This window comes from Marmota marmota, unplaced genomic scaffold, assembly GCF_001458135.2.
Source record: "Marmota marmota marmota unplaced genomic scaffold, marMar, whole genome shotgun sequence".
In the NCBI taxonomy this organism is placed as follows: Eukaryota; Metazoa; Chordata; class Mammalia; order Rodentia; family Sciuridae; genus Marmota; species Marmota marmota.
The window spans coordinates 25,781,092-25,804,042 of NW_025999900.1; the positions used below are offsets into that span (position 1 = coordinate 25,781,092).

The following is a 22,951-nucleotide window of genomic DNA, read 5'->3' on the forward strand; positions in this document are numbered from 1 at the left end:
AGTGTTGGGTTTTTGTCGCATGAGACTGCAGCAAATCTTGTCAAAAGCAAGGAAGCACGTCTTGTTCACTCAGAATTAATGTTGTGGATGAAAGAAGGAGGTAAAAGGGGTTGAAGATGGTGAACTAAGGGTGTCAAAGGCAGTGGGGACTACAGCTTCAGGGGGCCAAACCAGGCAGGGAATTTGCTGCCTTCAAGAAATGGCTAATCAAGAATTGTAATTATCAACGACAAGCTGTGTGGCAGGAAGATTACTGATAAACAGACACGCACATACACGCATCCATATATATCAACAGAAAAAAAATTTAAGCATAAAAAATTGTCAATTATTCCTCTCTGATAGAAAAACACTTTCCATACACCAGCAGTCCTGAAGAAGCCTCATGGACTGCATCGAATTTCTACAGAGGCTGCCACTGGGATTCATAGCCAAATATCTCAGGGTAACGCATTACCTGGGGCTTATACCATTGTTGCATAATTTTAAAGGTATAAGATAAATACCTAGGATCACTGGATGGTAAGAGAACAAAGTTAATAGAAAGTAACATGTATGGCTTAAGACATTTTCAGAAGGTTTCTGTGTCAAGAATTTAGGGGAGGGGGAAAACCCCTATAAGCAAGGGGAAGAAAGAAACATGCTAGCTTTTCCCATTTTGCTTAAGACGGCAGCGTACCATAGAAGAACATTAGGGAATTTTCCTACTCTTTTTGATAAAAAAGATCTCTGCCACTATAGATCATCAGCTAAGAACTATGTGAACTAAAAGGCAATAAGGGCTTTCACAGATACAGAGCACAGAGCTGTATTCTTCTGCCTGACTCATTCATAATTATGGATGAAATAAAGAGGCGTGTTTGCCTATTTGCTGGGGTGGGGTGGAGGGAAAAGGGGGAAGAGCGAGCAGTTCAATATCTGGATCGAACAGAGGAACTTTTTCCCCCAAGGATCCTGCCGGGAGGAACCTTGACATGCACAAAGTCAGAACGTAGACAAAGTTGCCCTGGTGAGAACGATAAGGTCACCCGTGGGATTGCTGAGATTATCTCTGTCAAGCACTCGGACAGCATGCAGTCAAATGATGCATCATGCAGTCATTTTCGGGGGGGGAAAATCAATTTCTTCACCAGGTCGCTATTTGCTTTTCAAAGTGCCCTTGTAGGCCTTCACCACCAAGCATTTATCAATTTAAATGTTGTAAATTGATAATGTGCCACTGTGCCTTGTACTGTTTCTGAATTATTTTGATACTTATATTTTCTCAATAGTCTCCAAACCCTCAGAGCTTCCACATTCAAAAGGGCATTTTTCTTTGTTATATCCAGAAGTGATGAACTTTTTATGATTAGTATAGGAGAAAAATGCAGACTTACTGATGGCAGGGGAGGGGCATCACAAGCTGCAGAAAATTACACATTTTTCTTTTTCTTCCTTTTTATTTTTTTAAATCAAGGTATGCCTACTCAAAAGACTTTGAAAAGGAGGGCCATAAAGCAACATTTGCATTCATTTAGGAAAGGAACCCAGTTATCCTAGCATTGCATAAATTTAGAAAACCAACTGTAAAAAACGCCAATGATGGATGCACTTGGTTCTATCACTGCAAGCCCTCTGTTGTGTTGAAATAATAATACCTTTTTTTTTGTCCTTATATTCCAGCTCTCTAGGATGTGATGATGCCAAACAAGAGCAATAACTTGTAAGGAAAGTTAATGTCTTCTTTTTTTTCACCTCACTAAAGAAATATATATCTTTTACAAGCACAGAAGCGAGAGTATTAACCACATAACCTCAACTTGATTTGCATTGAAAAACAGAGAATGGAAGAGTTGAGGCTTGCACTTTGGAAAAGCAAAAGAAAGACATGGCAGTTGCAAAGCATCTTTAACCTCCAGTGATTTATTGGCCCTTGGCCAAGTTATCAGGGGAATCTAATTCTTCTTTATTATTCAAATAAACCACATTTGGCACCATGGTTCCCTTTCAGAATAGCTTCACAAATAGACTGAGCTCTGTCATTTATTTGACCTTGTACTTGTGCGCTGTGGCTGTAATTTTATTTGCCATTCTATATAACAAATGCAGAGAAATCTAAAATATGGAGATGAACAACAGGATGAGGAAAGGAGTTTATGATAAATATCTGCATGATTAAAAAAATAAAAGACCAAATTTAAAACAACCATTTACCCTTTTTCACCTTCACCTCTTTTAGCCCTTATTATATCGGCAGTCACCCTGTCCCTTTCAGCAAGCTGCCTTCAAACAGACCAATCTGTAACCCAGTCTGCAGCCACCTTCTGGCTGACTTTAGATCTCCAGGAAATATCTGATATGAGCGTGGGGACATGTGAGAAGAAGGGAAGTCACTCATTATGTGGAGGAGGGTGGGGGGTGATTAGAACACATTTCAAGAGAGGCTTCAGCTGGTGCATAGGGTATTTTTTTAAATGATGTCACAACCTTAAAAAGGGGGTTAATTTCCCAGGTTGAAAACATTCTGCTGGCATAGCTGTGCATCACAATCATCTCTCAACCTCACAAGGAAAAAGGTTTTCAGAAGGCATGAGTCCATTTTTATCCTCTGCTAACTGAGACCCATGTCTTCTGCCTCTGACACCTATACTGTTATGGTTCTCATGAGGATTTAGAAGAAAATGCAGTGTTTGAGGGTGGATAAAAGGAAAGCTGATTTTGAAACCATGTAAACATCAAATTAGCCAATGCTATTGTAAGGCCTAGATTCCAGAACTCTCAAAATGATCTTTAGCCTAGCCATGACTCACTGCAGTGATGCTGTCAGCTTATGAGATTTCTAAAATGTTTGTGTTTGCCATATGTGTTATTTAAGTCTTGCTGTGAATGTGGACCCCAGTGGAAGCAAATTGATAGGTCTATAATCTATATGTTCGCCTCTATAGGTATCCTATGTGAAATCTATTTTCAGATTTCAGGTCCAGAAAAACAGCTCTCCTTGAAAAGCAATGATTCCTTATTTTTGGTATTTGACTCTATTTTCTTTTTTTTTGCTTTGGTTGCCAGGAAGCTCACAGCTAAATCTGAAGCTTTATTAGGCCATTTATATCCCATTTTATAAATGCATCTATTTGTGTTCTCCTATTCTGTGGAAACATATTACCCATTTTTGCTTATTTTTTATTCCCTTGTTCTACGTGGACATCATTTTTTATTGCAAATGTTTATTTCAAATCCTTTGTGGAAAGAGAAGAATATAAGCTAACATATAAATATTTCTCCAAACTTTAAATTCTATATCAACTAGAACTGCTTTTTATTTATCATGAAATGTCTTTGTTGGATTCTTTAGTGATTAAGCCCCTTATGTTTTGGAAGAGATTTCATAAAAGCTGGGTACATTATCATTGTTATATTTTCAGCATTAGGGAATCTATTCTATTTTCTTTCTTTATTTTCATTTGACCAATTCCATCATAGCTAGGGAGCAGAGTTGTCTGGCGTAGCTCTGAATGCCATTGCTAGGTATAAGAAGTCTTTTAATCTCTATATAAACCAAAATCATCCTTAATATATGGGGCTCTTCCTTTAGGAGAAGGCCTCATGGTGAGTAAGTGGGAATCATTTTTACCTAGGAAAGCAAGTCGACAATGCATACTTCTACCACCTAAAACCACTTCTTGGATGTGAAGTTACATATCTATCTGACTGTCTGGAAAAGACAAAAGGGCTGCTAAGGAGACTCGAATCTTACCATTGCTTACTTCATTCCTTCACCACAAGCACATGACAGTGACCAGCACACAGTGTCCTGGACACCAGGAACTCTCATACTCAGTGACGTGCAGAAACAAATTCATTCTGCCTGGCTCTGTACCCAGGCTACACCACCGAGCTCAGCAGAAGTTTCCCTACTTCACGGTTTTTCTCATAAGCCAAAAACAAATCCTAATTGGCATAAGCCATTTTAAAGCCACCATATTTATTTACATGTTGAAAGAAAATAAAACTGAGGATGGAATATCTTGAGAGTTAGAAACGCAGACATGGCTCCACCCTAACAAACAGAGATACTCACAATACTCAGCAATTTCTCTGGGTAAGTCTTTGCTGATAGAGGCACATGTTTTTTATTTAACAAAACCGTTTTAAAAGGAAAGGAGGGAGCATAACTTTAAAAACTCCTTATCGCTATCTAGAATATGGTGGAATAACCACTTAGCAAAAGTTGTAGAACACAAGCAGAGCATTCAGTCCAAATTTTAGTAATGGTTGTGCTCCCGTGCATGTGTTTGTATTGGTAGAAGACCAGATGCTTAACTGAATGACTTAGAATATGTTTGCAAATTTCCCTGGGGCTCCCTGCAACCTCCCACATGGCTTGGGAACTGTATGTCTCAGGGATCTCCAGTTTCCTAGTATGACTTGGTACCTTAACTGGTTTGAAAACTCTTTTCCTAAGTTTCAGCATTTAAAGCTATATCATAATAGTCCATTTTCATGTTAATCTAGAACTCCTCTTAAATTTCAGTTTTGAACTCTACATAGATTGGTATGTGAAAAAAAAATCACTTTTTTCTGACCCCTCATCATTTCAGTTGTGTAATATTGCCAAATGAAGACTTTTGTCCTATATCCCAGCCTCAACACTGCAAGTGTCCATGAGAAGGAGAAGGTAGCAGCGCATGGAGCCAGGGTCTGCCTTGGGTAAGTCAAGATGTTGACTATTGGTGCACACTTTTAAAGAGACCACATGCAAAAGCAGGAGCTGAGTGCACAGAAGTTGCCAGATCCTGTACCATTTCTACATGGCTACTTTCTTTTGCAGAAACCTCGATTATTTATTTCAGATTTAGGAAAAGATTGACTTAATGCTACAGTAGAGAAGCACAGAAATAAACTGCATTTAAGGAGAAACCAGCACAGGGTTAAAGCCAAATTTTTCTTGAACAGATGATATTTCAGATGGCCACACTATTCCAGATGCATCAATTTCCTTGAAAATCCAATCCATATATGTGCATATGCTGTGCTGGCAGGAGGACTGACTGAAATGGCCAAAACCCAAGAGCTAATATTCTTTTGGCCAGAATAATGCAATTATTATTTTCCTAGCTATCAGTCTAAGCATACAGAGCCATCTGTTATGCAAAGCAAACATACACATCTCAATTACAGAAAATGCAGTTGCCTTGACAGAATTTGGATTACACCACTAACCAGGGCTGTAAAATGTGTTTGGAGCTAGTATATAATGGATGCTTTTCAGGAGTTCCCTAATTAGCATTTACCTGCTTAAACTAATTATTCATCCTTCTTCTTTACTGGCTTATTAAACTTCGTTGGATACTCCACATAAAACAGATGAATATGGGCACTGCAGAACAACAAATAGTGGCGTTTCCAGTTCTATACAGTATTTGCAACATGGTGGCGCACCAATTTCAAAATTGAAGATTCTCACTACTAGGTCCCAAGCAGATTAAGACAAGGCTTAAGTTCTATTAAAGGCTATTACAAAACCAGAGATTTTAACAAGATACAAGAATACTAATACTGAGTTAACAATAGCTCAGTTTTTATCGCTTGGTTTGCTAAAGTCCACAAAAAATAGAATTCTCTGCACATTACATCTGATAGTTTGTATGTTCTTAAAGGAAGCAATAATGATGGTACCCCATGTTTGGATTCTCAACAGTAAATAGTCAAATTTGGCAGTGTTTCTCCTCCTCCCCCAACCCTCGTGAAATGCCAAATCTCTTCTCTCTCTATTATTTTCCAACGTCTTTCTTGATTTAGCTATTACCCAACAAACTCACTAAGAGCCAGCCATGCTAGATGCTCCCTTAGAGCTGTGCCAACTTTGAGAAGCAGTGGGTCTGGGTGGGCCCCACTTAAGAGGAGAGAGGCGAATCTTATCGCTAGCTTCAGCTGCAAGAGGCAACTGATGAGAGGTAGATTATCCAACTTGGCAGATTGTCACACACATACAAAATCCCTCCCTCTGAGGCTAGGCTGTTTTCCTCCTTCCAAACCACTAGATGAAAAGGGTCAAACTTAGCCAATTACCTGTGCAGGCACAAATACCCAGATGCTTAGCACTTTTATGGAGAGAAACATCTGGATAGTTAAACTTTACTTCAGGATATTTTGGCATTCTGTAGATGCAGCCTGGGTCTTGGAATTCAATGGAACTAAAATTTTTGTGTTCCAGGGGAATATCAAGAACTGAAAACCAGGATGTTGTCACTTGCCCCATCAGAATCCATCTTCTTTTCTTTTGCCCTCTGATAAACACATATGAGCAATTAAATAACAAACAATGAAAGACTGCCTTATTTTATGAAATTGTCTTTCAGCATTAGGAAGCATTTGCAAAGGCAGCAAAATATATCCTTGCTGGAACCTTCCCTGCCACACATTTTAATGGTCTCTTTCAGAATTTCTTGACTCCAAATGACTCCTGCCATTGTGTCAGCTCCCAGGATAATGCAGGGTACTCCATAAACATCCAGTAATAGGACACAAGGGAAGCACTATTAGTGTGTCCCTCTCCTACTGGGCACAGAGGTTTCAAAGTTCAAAACAACCGAGGGAAGAAACTTCATTTGTTCTCAATAAATTAATAATGATCCTTGGGGGGCAGGGAGGGGAACTAAAGTTTTTTGAGCACAAGTTTATTCTGACAGGTTTCTCACTGGCTTAGTGAGTCAGGTAGAGCCCATTAAATAATAAATTTGATAATTCATGCTAAATAGAATATCGGTTGAAGAAGGAAAAACATGAGGCAGAGAGAGCCTTCACAATTTGCCACCAAGAATCTAAATGTTTTCACTTACTTGTGAGAGGCCTAGGTAGATGGAGACTGTTTCGGAAATATACAAAAATTTTCCTTCTTGATTTAGTGCAAATACAAAGCCATCCAGGGACTGCAGGAAAAAAACAAACAGATAAATAGGTTAATAAATACATCTGATATTTAATTAACAAGGCCACTGATATAAAACAACACAGGAATTTAAGCCCATTTCTTCTTCAAGTGCAACCAAGTTCTAAGATCTTTCAGGACTGCATTATATGTAAACAAATTCAGACACCTGAATCACAACTATAAACTTTTCTTTATTTCAGGAACTTCCTTTTGCCTGCATTGTTTTGATCGAGATACATTACATTCACATATAAAATAAGGTTGTGATGATTTCATAAGATTTTGCCCTTATTTTGGGGGGATTCAGTGGTTACTTAAAGTAAATCAGCAAGATATTCTCTTAAATAGCTGAAGAGGAATGGAAATTGAAATGGAAGGGAAAAAAAAGAGTTTCTATAGGAAGAGCAAGTAGGATCACTACTTGAACTACTATGGACATCAATAATTTAGTAATTAATAGAGGATTATGCCCTCCTTATTCTCAGTGCTTATTGTGTTAGAACAAATAAGAAAAGTCAATACATTATGGGTGAATGTTTACAGGCTGAAACCTTGCAAACTGCTATCCTGTTTTGCAGAACTCAGTATTAAAGTTTTATTGTGATAGATCTAGTTTCCATTACAACTCCTGAACACAGAAGAAGAAAGAACAAAAGAATGAAAGTATCTGCACATCATCTGTAACTACTGAAACCTCAGACCAACTTTTTAATTGGAGAGTTGCATTTCGAGTTCGACAAATGACGTAAATCATCAGGTCTCCAACTACAAGCCACCACCCCAAATGGAAATACATTTGTTTGAATTTCTTGTGGCACAAGCACATTTTGCAGTTTCCATCATCCTCAAGTCTTTTGTTTTGCTTCATTTATTTATTTTTTAAAAAGGTGGATTGCACAAGTGTTACTTGCCACACTAAGGATTAGTGGCATTGGCAAAGGTTGTGAATTCGCAAAATACATGTAATCAATGTTGGGAGCAAGATATGGGGAAGCACTAAATTAATGACATAAGTTTCTAAATACAGAAAGGTAGAAAAAGTACATAAAATTCAGGTAAAATATCTATTCCTTCAAACCCCAGAAACAATACTGAATTTAAAAGGATGTGTATGCATACAAATGCTATGGATTGAATGTGTCTCCCAAAGTTCATAAGTCGAAAAACCTCAGTGCAATATAGTGTTGAGATATGAGACCTTTAAGAGGTGATTAGGTCAAGAGGACTCTGTGCTCATGAATGGATTAATGCTGTTTTTGCTAGAGCAGGTTAGTTATCTCAAGAGTGGGTTCCTGATAAAAGAATGAGTGAGGCTCCCTTACCCTCCTTCTCTCAATTGCTCTCTTGTCCTCTGTCTTCTGCTGTAGGATGATGCAGTAAGAAGGCCCTGGCTAGATATGGGGCATTTGACTTTGGACTTCCCAGATGCTAGAACTATAAGAAATAAATCTCTCTTCTTTGTAAATTACTCCATCTCAGATATTCTGCTATATCAGCACAGAACAGACTAAGGCAATGAAATACATGTATTTTTGCATATATGTTTAGATATATGTATATGGGCATACATGTATATATATATATATTTATATGCATACATAAAATGTGGATTTTCATGTTTTCTGACTTCTTTTCACTGCCCCACAATGGATAGACACTGTAGCTGGCAACCAACCCTATCCTCTGATTTAGTGAGTTGTGAAGACAATTCAAGTTACATTATATTGCTTCACAAAAGAGTGAATTACCCAACAGAAAATTTTTTTAGGTGAGATAGTAAAATAATAACAGCTTTTATTTATTAAGCAGTATGTACTAAGCAGTATGCATGTATTTTTAAATTTTCACAAATATCATCTACATTTAATATACAATGAAATTGAGGTTTAGTGAAGTTAGGCAACAGCCCATCCTTAGTTGAGTTTGACTTTGATTCCTAATAGACTCAATAATTATTCTGTTTTCTACTAAAAATAAATATTGTCTAATTGATATGGGTGATTTATGAAAAGACAAATATTCACAGCATTTCTTAAGTTAAAATATTTAGACTAAAAGGCATCCTATGACTTCTTGAACAGCATCACTTGGTTCAAATGATAGATCGTTAGGGGGAAAAAAAACAGAAGTGGGATGACAAAAGAGTTTATAAATCATTTGCACAAGAGGACACATGGTCACCTTTGCTCTATGGTATTTCCCCTGGAACCAACTGTGGGGAAAAAATACTGTCTAAGAGATATGGGGTCCTTATCTTTGACAAACTGCCAAACTCTCTAGGGCCTCGTCAGGTCTAACCTTTCCACTGTAGAATGTTTTATGCCCTCATTCTTCCTTTGCATTGGTTTTGAATCTATGGAGACAAGTGTGCTGATCTCACTGCACCTGAAACCAGTGCAAATGGAGAGAAGATTCCTTCCTACAAATCCGAGAAGGATCTCACTTCAACACATCTTTATCTGAAACAAGATTTCTCAGAGACTACTGATTGAACATTTCCTTTCACCTTTTTAAGTTGAGACACCCAAATTAAATCAATATTGATGCTTTTCTTCAGACTTTTCTAAGCAGAAGAGTATAGCTAACTGTAAACAGGAACACCCTTGAATGGAAAGGTAATGGCTGTGTGAAGAGTAACTTGCCAATCTGCTTTAGACCCAACTTCACATCCCATTCCTATTTGAAAGGTAATCAAACCTGAATTATGGGTATTTGTCTCAGACTATAGGTATAACTGACTCATGAGGATTAGAACCCTCCCCCTTTGACCTTCCCCTTGGAGAACAGGTCCTGGTTTGGTTTTTCATTCAACCTAATAGCCTTGGGCTCTATATGATTAGAGAACTCAGTAAGCCATCTTCTCAAATCACATCTCTCATATGCTACTGTCAAATGAGAGTGATGACACAGAGGGATATCACAGGAGAACTTCTGTGGAGACAATTGGAAGGCTTGTTGGGAGCAGAAGAAAGTTGGCATGGATGAAGTTGGCATGGAAATAATCTCCTGTAGTCTAAACCCTCATTTTTTCAGGTGAGGAAACTGAGGCACAGAGAGGCTAAATGGCTGGACAAGATGGGACAGCCAGCTTGTGGCAGAACCAGGATTGAATCTTCTGTACTTCCATAATACTACAACATTGTATGATCCTTGTTGGCTTATTCAACAAGACATGACAAATTTCTCAACAGTGGAACAGCGTCTTGATTATCTTTGTCAAACAAGCACCTAAACAATAGCACAGTCAAGACTTTTTAAATCTAGTTATACTTCTGAGCTCAATGCTTTTTGTTTTATAGCACACATGCTATAATGACAAAGAGGGATGGAAACTGTTTTGCCCAAAAGTGTTATTTAGGATTTATTAGATTATTTGCAGATTTAGATGCCACGGATTTCTCAGATGATCTGGATATTTGGAATATCAAGGTTAGAGTAGACCTTTTATGGCCTTACTAAGTATTCAGGGCTGTTCCTGAATAGATATATCATTTTCATTTACACATATACTTTACTTTCTCATCTAAGGAGATTGTAACTTTTAACATTAGGTTCAGATCCCGTGTACTTCCTAAAATACTCAGGAGGTTTGGGCACCATGGCAGGGAGAAGGAATATCTGGAGGCTAAACATCTGATGCTATTAAGCAGCAGCCACCTAAGACCTGGCCAGTTTTGTTTGGCAAAAATAGAGGCTTTGACACATGTTCCAATTTCCCGGTGAGATTAAAATGAGTCTATGTCTACATGACACAAAGACATCCAGTCAATTCAATTAAAAATAACAGCCAGTTTGGTAGAGAAAACAAGTCAGATTAGTTGTTAGTCATTGTAGAGGTTAAAGAGAAAAAAAAAAAACACCTTGGTTAATTAGCTTTTTTTTTGTTTTGTTTTCTTTTTTTTTACTTTTATACGTATCATTTTGGTCAATTATAACTATAGTCTGAGACAAATACCCACAATTCAGGTTTGATTACCTTTCAAATAAGGAATAGGATGTGAAGTTGGGCTAAAGTAGATTGGCAAGTTACTCTTCACACAGCCATTACCTTTCCATTCAAGGGCGTTCCTGTCTATAGTTAGCTGTATTCTGCTGCTTAGAAAAGTCTGAAGAAAAGCATCAATATTGATTTAATTTGGGTGTCTCAACTTAAAAAGGTGGGAGGAAGAAGGAAATGTTCAATCGGAAGTCTCAGAAACCAAATGTGATTAATCTGAAAGTTCTGTGGAATTTTTTAAAATTTTGAATTGAGAAAGCTATTATATACTATGCGGTTCAATCACTGCAGGCTACTTTTTAATTTTTTTTTAACTGCCCATTGTTTTCAACAGGCGCCAATTAAGATTCTGGGGTCAAAGGGTTAATTACATCTTCTTACCCACTATGTAGAATTTTCTGATTATTAACTAAGGTTGGATTAAGATGAAAAAGAACCTACACAAATGTTAATGCTAGTCCCTCCTCAAGAAGATTTATTATAAAGCCATGCTGAAATCTATCTGCTTCCCTCAAAGCAGATGGAGAACAAAATCTTAGAAGAAACAGTAAAACAGACGTTTTAAAGACATGCAAGTATCTGATTTATCAAGACAGTTTTCTTATTACTGAAAACAGTTCTTAGCTATCCAGACAGGGCTGATAGGAGACTTCCTTTGTCACATCCCAGTAACTCTATGAGGTACACAGGCAAGGAGTGAGGCTTGGATGCAGGAGTCAGGAGCTGCGGCATCTCTGAATAATAATGCCTGTAATTATAATTTATATCCCCTGACATCAGTGTAACATATAAAGTGTATGGCACAGTTTCTTAACCCCAAAAGCTGAATGCTTTTAACGGTGTTTGTCAAATGATGAGGTTATTTCCTTGCAGGGTATGAAACTAACTGTAGCTGCATGATTGAAGGTATACTAATGTTTAATGCATTGTGCTAAATGGATTTATATTTGTCAAAGGAGTTTTGTCTTTGCTTTCTTTTTTATGCATATTCCATTGCAGCCAAATTTCTGAGTGAAATTCTAGTATGGTGCCCTCCCAGGGACAATTCTCCATTCTGAAATTAGTGGTTCATTTTTTTTACATTCCAATGCAGAAAGGAGGGGGAGGGAAATCACCCTAAACTCTTTTCCTATGACCTATCTCCAGTTAGAGAGAAGAATTACCAGTAGGCTAGGTTATTTTAATGACAGATTATTTTAAACTAAGCCTTCACCATCTGTTCCACCCCCTAATTATGAATGCAAAAAGAACATATTTCACAATTACATCAGTAAAAAAGTAAGATATACATGATTTAAATGCACGCATGTGCTCCTTGTCCAATGTGCCTTGCATCTGTGATGTTCTTCTAATTTAGACTCAGACTGTAGGGAAAATACCCATGCGTAATTGAGTACATTCTCTGACTCACTCAACTTTCCCTCTGAACCCTAAGTTCTTCACTGTTATTACATAATTCTGTTAGGACAAGAGCAGAGCATAAATTCGAGCACTATGCTTGTCAGATATTAGATATGAGTATTTTATGAATGCTACAACCAACAACAATAAGAAGAGTCTCTGTGGGAAAATTGCCTCTAGCAGCTGAGCAATGGGTCAGCATGGGGAATGAGCTTGTCTGCCCTTGAACCATGAGAAACTTGGCCTGGGGAGTGTGGACTGGGCTTGAATATATAGCTTTTTACTCTGTTTTGGTGACAGTTAAAAGAGTTAGCAAAACATTTTTTTCTTACAATGCTTGTCCTTTGGATCCAATCACACTTTGATAAGGCATATTAAAATGCTGTATCACCCTCTGCACTCAGAACGTAATGCTGTACTGCTCAGGCACATATATGTGAACTTTCAGAAACTTCAGAGAACTTGGACTGTGCCCCAAAATGCCCAGATGTATCTGTTTATGGGGAAGGAAAAGCTTCCCAAATTTTGGCTTTGCAATCTGACTTTTAACAATACATCACTGTGCAGAAACAAAAGCCTTATTTTCAGAAAGAGGAATCTTAGACAAGTGAGTAAAAGCAAACATCAAAGGTTTGGGCTTTTCTTTGACTTCTTTGACTCTCCCTGAGCTTTCTGTCTCCTCACACCCCAGGCCTTTCCAGTAAATCAATAACACTCAGGATAGCACGCGTTCATATCATCATGTGCCAAAAGCCACATGTTCCCTAATCACAGCACCAAACAGGATTAGTTAGGTCAAATTTGACTACTATGCCACTAAAAAAGAATTTCAGAACACACCATGACACCTCAAAACATCTTTCCTAAGATTTTCATAAAACACAAAAATTCAAACATCTTAGGTAAGAAAAACAGTTCAGAGAGGCATGGGCTGCTTCTCTTCAGTTCTTAGAGGAGAGGTACCAGAATAAAAGGGGACATGGTAGGCTAGTGAAATGTTGAAACATGAAAAGAACAAAGACACCTGCTTTCTGAGCAAGGAGCTCAGGTTTTGCTTCGGCTCATTAAAATTCCATTTTGTGGGAGCTGTGTATCAAAGTGCTGACCTTTTTTTTTCTGTAGGATGCTAGTTCGAGCCTTACATCCAGCCTTGAGGGATGGAGATTTCTTGATTTGAACATCCAGCCAAATGGACAACAGGTTCTGGTACAAAGATAGTGCGTGGTATTTGGTAGAATCACATATACTTCTGAGCCACCAGGGGCGGCACTTCGGATCCCACATTATCTGTGACTTGTCCTCAGGGAACTAGGGCTCTGCTTGGGGCATAAGTGACCACCACGCTGCTCATGAGCTCCTTTTACCTCATGGAGAGGAGTCTTCCTATTTATTCCAAGGCACAAATATTCATTGGAATATTAAAACGTCTCCTTTTGCACATGTGGTATGTTAATTAACTGGAAGGTAGCCCCTTCAGAATCCAGGGGCTAATTCCTCATTGTGCATCTCTCCCTTTGAATTCAGAGTTGTTTCAAGTTAAAGGAGGAATCCCCCCTTGGCAGAAATAATATAAGCAGTACATTGCTTTGCTCCTGAAAGGCCCCAAAATGTCCGTGCTTTGCTTTGGTGAGACACATGGTGACACACAGGGTGCCAGGTGTCTTTCAAATTGTTGGCATTAAATAAAATAACAGAAAAAAAAAGGAAAATAACAACTGTTTTTTTTTTTTTTTTACTTTACAAAGTAAAGAGGTTTATTTGGTTTATGATGCAGTGGCTGGAGGATCTAAATAGCATGGTTCCAGCATCTTAGTTGGGGTCTCATGTTTGTGTCACAATATGTCTGAATAGCAGAAAGGGAATAGCCATGTATAGAAGGATCCAAACACATGGGGGTGGCCTCCCTTTGTAACAACCTGCTCTTATGGGTTTATCCCTTCCAAAGTCAGTTATGATTCAATCATCACCCAATAGACCTCACCTCTTAAAAGGTCCACTGTCTCTCAACATCATCACTCAGAACATCATCACTTCCAGCACATACATCTTTGGGTGACACACTCAAACCATATCTAAACCCTAGCATCCCTCAACATTATACTATGATGTCCTGGTAAGATAACTTTATCATCTCCATAATGGGGACAATAATAAATATAATTTATGTTAGCATATATAAAAAATTAGAGTAAGCAAAGGAGATGTACTGGGGTTCTCCAGTGGAACCTCAGCCATCATTAGCTGAGGACATTTAGCACATTTAGGAAATATATATTTGTTTTTTGGCCCTAGCTCCTGGCAAAGAGCCCTACAATCCTTGGAAGTTACTGAATAGGAGTACCTTTTGTTATTCACAACAAGCCCCTTTCAATTATATCTGAATTTATACAAAAAATATATGAAGCCAGAAGTGGTGGCACACGCTGTTTTTTGACATCCTGTAGATTACTAGAAAATAGGGCATGACCTTCATTTTACATATACGTTATTACATATTCTATTATCTATTACATGCCAAATATGCTACTATATATTATACATAATATATATTTATCATTATCATATAGGATGTGTAAATGATGCTAAGTTCACCTCCCTTTACCAGAGAAGAGGGAGGGAAAATAACATACGTTAGCAAATTATTGAGGTCATATCTAAGATAGGTATTATTTAATTATATTTTACTGATGAGGAAACTGAGGTTCAGAAAAATTAGACACTGCTCAATGTCAACAACCAATATGGGCAGAGCCAAGAAGGATCCTTTTGCTGCTTTTCCTCCTGACGCTGAGACTAACTGCTGGGGCTTTTACTTATTACACACTGACACAGCTGTGCCGAATCTTTGTTTCTTCCAGCATTTCTTTCCACATAAGCGATTCTCATGCTCTTTCTATTTAGGAAACACCTGTTGGTTGCTTCAGAAAACACCAGTTGAGTACTTGCTATGCATCAGGCCTATACAGCCTGGATTTCACACAGGTGAGTGATATAAGGTCTTGACTCCCAAGCTGTTCTCTTAAAATTCATCCATGACTAAGAAAATGAGCAAAGTTGGAAATTAAATTTATAAAACAGATAGCTCCAAGGCAAAGGTAGTTTCCATAGTGAGGGCCCCTATCTGCTATCACCCAGCTCTGTATCTCTACTATGTTGGCTTTTATTTGGAAAAGGCATGAATTATTTGATTTGGTAAACATGCAGTCAAAAGACCAACAGACCTTGAAGAAACTCCTCTGCAATTGAAGAAGAGCCTAATTTCCACATGTGGACAGGATACTCCACAGTTAAAGCATAAGAACCACCCTCCCAACTGACAGCTGGTACAACAACCCTTGACCACAGGTTGACCAGAACACTGATCTTATTTCCTGTTCCATTCAGACTTAGGAATTTGTTTTGTACCTTTCTCTGGTAGTAGACATACCGTTGTATAAAGAATTCAATGTGAAAATAAGATAGATCTCATAGAAATTTATTTTACAATTATGTTTACCAGAAAGTATGTCTTGATGTTGTCAGGTAAAGCCACACTGATGCTTCTGTTATGGCTGATTATAGTATGAATCTGTTTACTGGGCAGTAGATAACTAAAATGCAGACTTTTAAGAGAAAATAATAAATGCTTTTCACATGTATCCTTTAGGGAAAAGGTTTGTGTCAGGGGTACTAACAATGATTAAGAAACCCTGTAATGAATTTAGCATATTAAGAGACCATTTAGAGACCCTCAGATATTAATCTGGGACATTCATGTGAGTTTCATTTCTAGGAACATTTTATTTGTATCTCTAGGGAAACGGCATAAAAAACATTTGAACTGATAGGAACTTGATTGTTACAAATATAGTTTCAAATTTCTGGTTGGGGACAATGCTTTGGCTGTGAAAACCTTCTATGTTAATTCCAGGAAATCATTGTAGCTAAGCTCTTTGCTCTTTATTTTACATATCATTCATCTAATTAATAATTAATTTTTAGTAGACCCACATAATGCTATAAATATGATGGACCAATAATAGAAAGTTGCATTTGGTTCCTAAAATCGACAATACTCAGAATTGTTTCTGAAATCTTTTGTGAGTAATTGCACCTCTTGTGGGTCCTACATTTTACAATATTGAAATCTTTATATTGGTTTTCTGTGCATTCCAAATGCTTAGAGGCTCTGTTGCTTCACTGCCTTAGTTCCAGAATTTAGCTCCATATGAAGCAGAGATACACATTTATGGGAAAATCAATTATTCTGATGGAATTGGGGCCTGGTCCTGAATGAGCTCAGGATAAACAACTTGGTTTAGCGCTCGCCCTGGCTCTCGGGTGCTTGGCTGACCTTCTGCTTTCATTTCACAGTTGGCTGCGGAGTGTAGGTGAGAGGACCAGCCTTCACTGCTTGTCCAGAGGGCTCTCATCTTGTTCAGGCTCCAAGGAAATGCTGCTGCTTTTATCCCATGTGCTTGACTACTTAACACACAGGAGGAATACGAGTCATGGATTTTCACTGTTTCCTCACATACTTGCATATATTCAAAGCAGAACCACTAGTGTCACAGGAGATCATTGGAGAAACTCTAAAGTAAAGCAATTCAGCATGTGAAATTTCCTAGGCCCAAACTTGCTATGTGTACATTAAAAGGCAGCTTAAATTTATACAATTAAAAACACAGTGGTGCTTGGCTGTATTGATCCTGGCCTCTGCGGTCCCACTCAGGAACAGAATGGAAGGACCTGAGCCATAGTGTGGGATGTGGGATGAGCATATTAGTAAAGAAGAAAATGAAATTCTGGTACTTTTCACTGGCTTACTAAAGTGAATATGTTGCTTGATTGTCTTTTAAACATGAACAATGAAAATGGAGTTTCCTTCCTCTAATTCTACTTCAACAGTCACCTGACTGGGAGAAAATTCAATGCCTTCACTGAAGAGAGACTGGCTATTTTGTGAATTTCCAGGATTAAAAGATGCCTTCATCAAAATCTCCATGAATTTTAAAAATGTATTTTTAACTGATAAAAACATAAAAATTATAGATATCCGTGGGGTGTTATGTGATATGTGAGATATATAACTCACATAACACCCCACGGATATCTATAATTTTTAAATATATATATATAATATTTAAATTGGGATAAACATGTCTATTTTCTCATTTATCATTTCTTTATGGTGTGAATATTCAAAATACTTCCTTCTATCATTTTGAAATGTATAGAAGATTGTTGTTATCTATTGTCTCCCTATTGGGCAATTGCATACCAGAGCTTCTTTCTTCTAACTATGACCCACTTATCAACCTTTCTACCTTCCTCCCTCCCTCATGCTCTCCATAACCTTTGGTAACCATCATTCCAGTCTCAACTTCTTTGATTTCAACTTTTTTAGATTAAACACATGAACAAGAGCATGTGGTACTAGATTTGCAGCACCTGGCTTATTGCACTTAACAATGATGATCTCCAGTTTCATCCAGGTTGTTGCTAATGACAGGATTTCATTCTTTTTTTGTGTGGCTAAATAGCATATGTATATGTGCACTACATTTCTTTATCCATTCAACAGCTGATGGACACTTAGGCTGTTTCCATTTCTTAGCCATTGTGATGAAAAAAACAAACAAACATGGAAGTACAGATGTGTCTTTGGCATGCTGATTTCATTTCCTTTGGCTATAGACTAGGTAGTAGAAGTGCTGGACCATATGGTAGTTCTATTTTTAATTTTTCAAAGAACCACCAAACTGTGTTCTGCTATGGCTGTACTAATTTACATTCCCACCAACAGTGTGCGAGGTTTTCTTTTCTCCACATTCTCACCAGCACTTGTTTTCTTTTGTCTTTTTGATAATAGCCATTCTTACTGGAATAAGGTTATATCTCATTTTGGTTTTGGTTTGCATTTTCCTAATGATTAGTGTATCTGTTAGTCATTTGTACATGTTCTTTTGAGAAATGTCTATTTACGTCTATGGTCCATTTTTAATCGAGTTTTTTTTTACTATTGAGATTGTTTTTGGTTCCTTATACATCCTGAATATTAACCCTTTATCAGATGTATAGGTTACAAATATTTTCCATTCTGTAGGTTGTCTCTTCATTCTTTTTTTAAGAATTTTTTTAGTTGTAATTAGACACAATACCTTTAATTTTTATTTATTTATTTTTATGTGGTGCTGAGAATTGAATCCAGAGCCTCACACGTGCTAGGCGAGTGCTCTACCACTGAGCCACAACCCCAGCAGCCTGTCTCTTTACTCTTGATTACTTTTTTTGCTGTGCAGAAGCTTTTTAGTTTTGATGTAATCCCATCTATTTAGTTTTGCTTTTGTTTCCTGTGTTTTGGGGATCTTGATCCTTGCCCAACTCTTCAACAATTTTAAAGTCCTGAAGCTTTTCTCCTACACTTTCTTCTAGTAGTTTCAATGACTTTAATGAGAATCATGGGACTGAAGTTGTCTATAAAGAAGCTATGTATAACTAACTGCAAAGATAAAATATTAAATGACTACCTGAATCTAAAATTAGATATGTTATTTGAAAAAAGATGTGGAATGTATTTAACCATGGAAATGACTGGGCTGAGCACTGTCAGGCCTTTTTGACCTACTTTATCAGGCAGCAGAAATGACAGACACAATTATTTCTATCTTAAATATTTGACTGATATGTCAAATAATCACTGTGATTTTATTTTTTTTCTTTAAAATAGGTGCCTGATTGTGCTTAAAGATATTTGAAAAAGTGAAATTCCACTTTTTCTTGAAGGATTTACTAGAGTAATCAATCCTGGGTGTCAAAAGACAAATTATATTCAATATATGAATTATCACTAAATGCTCAATTTTTTTTCAAAAGATTTATTTTATAAATTTTGAGATGCCTAGACACTTTGTTATAGATAAATATATTCTAAAAGTACTCACATATGCTCTTATAATTACCATACAGGAATGGATCATTTGGAACCAATGATGGAGCTAATGATGTCATCATGTAATTTTCCAAAGTCAGAAGGAAGTATCAACAGTGATCTCCCAGATATAGTTTTCCCTTCCCCTCCTGTCATAGGGTGCTGTGCTATCATGCACACTATCCCCTTGCCTGGATTCTCCAGTAAATTTGGAGATGTGTAATTGACAATAAGATACCTGCCAAATAGCAGCAGATCTTTTTACTCCATTTTTTTCCATAAGCAGCTCAGGGTGTTAGCCTGCTGCACAGGTCTAGCTCACTGTGCATTTCATCTTGGGCTATTTGGCAGGTCACCACAGAATGCCATAGATCTACTTTTGCTACAGAGCCCTTATCACCTAATACACCTGAGTAATCACTAGATAAAATGTTTTCAGTACTCGGTACCATGTGGTTTACTGAAGTTGTACAACAGTCATAACATTATACAAAGAATTTGCTGTAACAATAATCTAGGTTATGCATGATCTATTCAAATACACTGATGTGCCAATCCACAGTAATTCCAAAAGAAATTTGCAGTTGGCCATATTGATAACTCACTCACTAGAAAACTTAAATCAATAGTCTCAGTCTAAACCTAATGTGCACAATGATCCGTTTACACTCTTTTTTCTTGAATAGCTAAAGATACGTTAGAACAAAAGTAATTTGAAAATGGACATATTCCACCATTCAATGAGTTTGATGAATGACAGTCCACCTCTCAATGATTATTAGACGTATTAAAATTCTATTTAGTCTACAGAATTTTACTGGCCTCAACCATATTTACCAATAATACCTTAAGTCACAGCTGACACCTCCCACTTAGTCTTTCTCAACTTTCTATATGTCAAAAGCATCCAAATTGCCAAAAACAGGGTATAAAGAGGCAAAGCACATTGATTAAGTTCCAACTCTGATTTTTCACTTGGCCCTCTGCCTAGTTTCTTTTTAGAGCTGAGCACATGAACTAATACTTATATTCATTACCAGAACAGTATTTATCTTAGCTGTCTTGAATCCCAAGTCCATAAGATGATCAAATTAAGTACATGTATGAAGACAAGAATGGTGTGAAAATACTTTGTGTACAATCAGTGACTTGAAAAATTGTGCTCTATTTGTGTAATATGAAATGAATTGCATTCCGCCATTGTGTATAATAGATTATAATAAATAAATAATAAAAAAGAAATCTCCAAAAAATTATCTGCATGTTAAAATAGAAGGAATAAAAATGAAACTATGATTCATTTCCAAAAAAAAGAAAGGAAGAAAAGAAAATTTCTACTTGTATCTACCACACAAACTTTCACATAAGCTTTCAGGATTAGGCAAATATTCAGTGAAATCTCCAAAAATTTAAGAAGGATGACTCTCCATTGCAACTGCTCCTTAGATATAACCTCGAGTCTTAAGTAAACACCAAACTCTTTCATGAATGACAATACCCTGAAATAAGTGAGTACAATGGCAGTTGGTATCACTTAAGAAATCATATGAGACAGGTTAGGAATTGACAGCTTCTATGCTATTTCTATGTTCTCATTTCAGCCCCCTTCTCATATTTTTCTTTTCTTTTATTTCCTCTCCTCTTTTAGCCTTTTTTTTATTTGCATTCATCCACATAGTGAGACAGAGGGCAAGGGCTATAGGGATGGTGTGGTGGCAATGTGTGGATCACCCTTCACAGCCAGTGTTCCCACAAATCCTGCTCTGAAGGTGTTTGTATGTGAACCCTGGATGGCAAAAATAATTCTTAAAATGTTTTTGCATTTGGCTCATAGGTGTTTAATGATCACTGACGAATTTTGAAAACCAAGAATGGCTCTGAATTTGCATAGTCTTTTCTGTATACTTTGTATGGCTTCATATTGGGGACAAATTCTTTTTGCCTCCAATGAGATTTGTTCATTCTAGCTTTGACCTTTTCCAACAAGCAAGATTTGTTTTATTGTCTTGCTTGGGGGCTTCTCCTTAGTAATAGGATGACCTACTTTAACTTCTACTTAAATGCTCTTCAGCTCTCACAGGCAGGAGAGTGACTTCCCCTAAAGGATTGAGCCCCTAAAGACTCAAATTGGCCTCTGAGCCTTAATGGAAGACTTTTATTCCAAGACAAATAAAAAATATATTAAGGGTTTTACAAACAGAACCTTAAGCCTTTATCATTTTCTGTATGCTCCTTCCACTCTCATTACAGGTAACTGCCCTCGCTTAAGACATTTGCTGCTCCTCTCAACCAGATTTTTATCCCCTCTCCCCCCTTATTTGGTTCATTCTTGCCATCTTCATGAGTGTTGGCCAAGATTATTTTGTCCTTTACTAAATAGCAGGCATGATCCATTTGGAAGATCCCATATATTATACATTGGCAAAGGTCTCCAGAGTTTATCAATGTCCTTAACTCCTCATGAGCTGGTAAGGCAAGGACTGTGTAATAGTGATAGCATTATTCTCAGTACTCTATAATAATGCAATGAGTCTAATTCTTTCCCATGAGCTCAGCAAGGTATAATTAACACATCCTCATAGGCAATGAGCAAAGGAAACCTATTCCTTCACAGCTTTCCAAAAGGTGATTCTTACTTACATTGGGCCCCTCAACACAGTAAACTGTATTATCACAGCTAAAATTTTCTAAAAGATGACATGATATACAGTCGTCATATCGAATAGGATGAACGTCCTTGTCCCTAATAGCTTACTACATAGAGTAAAATCTACCATATCTGCTGCAAATCATTTACGTTTGCTTCTTCAAAGATAAATCTTTTGGTGTAACTGAAACACACACAAGAGAATGGTAGATTAAGGAAGTTACCCAGGAAATTTTAGGAAAAAAATTAAGGCTGAGATATTAGGACCCTCCCCCTCAGTTTTTTGCTTAGGTCAGTTGACAACAGCATTGTTGACAGTAAGTAGCTGAAGTGGTTTGAAGATAAGCTATTGATCCTTTCATATCTCTGCTCAGGATCTTTCCAGGAAAAAGGAATCTGAATCTAATGCTAGTCCTAGGCTAGACACTGGAGGTACCTGAGGTACAAGGCCAGATTCCTGGCCTGGTTAACAGGCAAGAGAGAGAAGACTTTCAGAGTCAGCCTTATAGGAACCCCCCAAAAGAAGAGGATTGAAGGAGGAGGAAGAGATGGATTAGGCAGATGAGCCAGTGAGTGCAGCCTGCCGTGACTGTGATCATGGCATGGAGCATATTCTGTAGCTTTTTCCAGAGAGTACTTGCTGCTGTTCTTGAAAATTGTTCAGCAAGAGGGTTATGCTGCCAGAGGCTAATCATGGTGCTCAGATCTGGCACTAGAGCGGTCACTCTGTAGTCACCCTCAACATGGGAGGTGTGACACCCTCATCAGACTCAGAGTCACTCTAACACTTGAGACAAAGATAGACCAAATGGAACGATGATGGTGTCATCTCCTCGGTTCCTTTGGTGAGGCCAAGGAGCCCGTGTGGCCAGAATTGAACAAATTCCATGCCCAGCTTTGAAATGAGAACTCTTCACAATTTTTTCAAGAGTCAGTAAAGTGTCATGTAACAGAAAACATGGGCTTTGGACTCAAACCAACCTGAACTAGAAGTCTAATATTGCAACTTCACTATTTTCTCATACAAAAATATAAAAAATATCTATACATTATTTATTCTAGTCAATAGAATTGTTGAAATGATTA

The 22,951-nt window shown here is 37.5% G+C and overlaps 1 protein-coding gene across 1 annotated transcript in view; it reads right to left on the reverse strand.

The window, feature by feature from the left end:
- The window catches only part of Npas3 (neuronal PAS domain protein 3), an 828,669-nt gene that overhangs the window by 227,641 nt on the left and 578,077 nt on the right, over positions 1-22,951 (reverse strand). Inside the window, exon 6 of the mRNA XM_048798441.1 lies at positions 6,819-6,908. Within this exon, the coding sequence (XP_048654398.1) occupies positions 6,819-6,908 (90 nt within the window). The remainder of the gene's footprint in view (positions 1-6,818; positions 6,909-22,951) is intronic.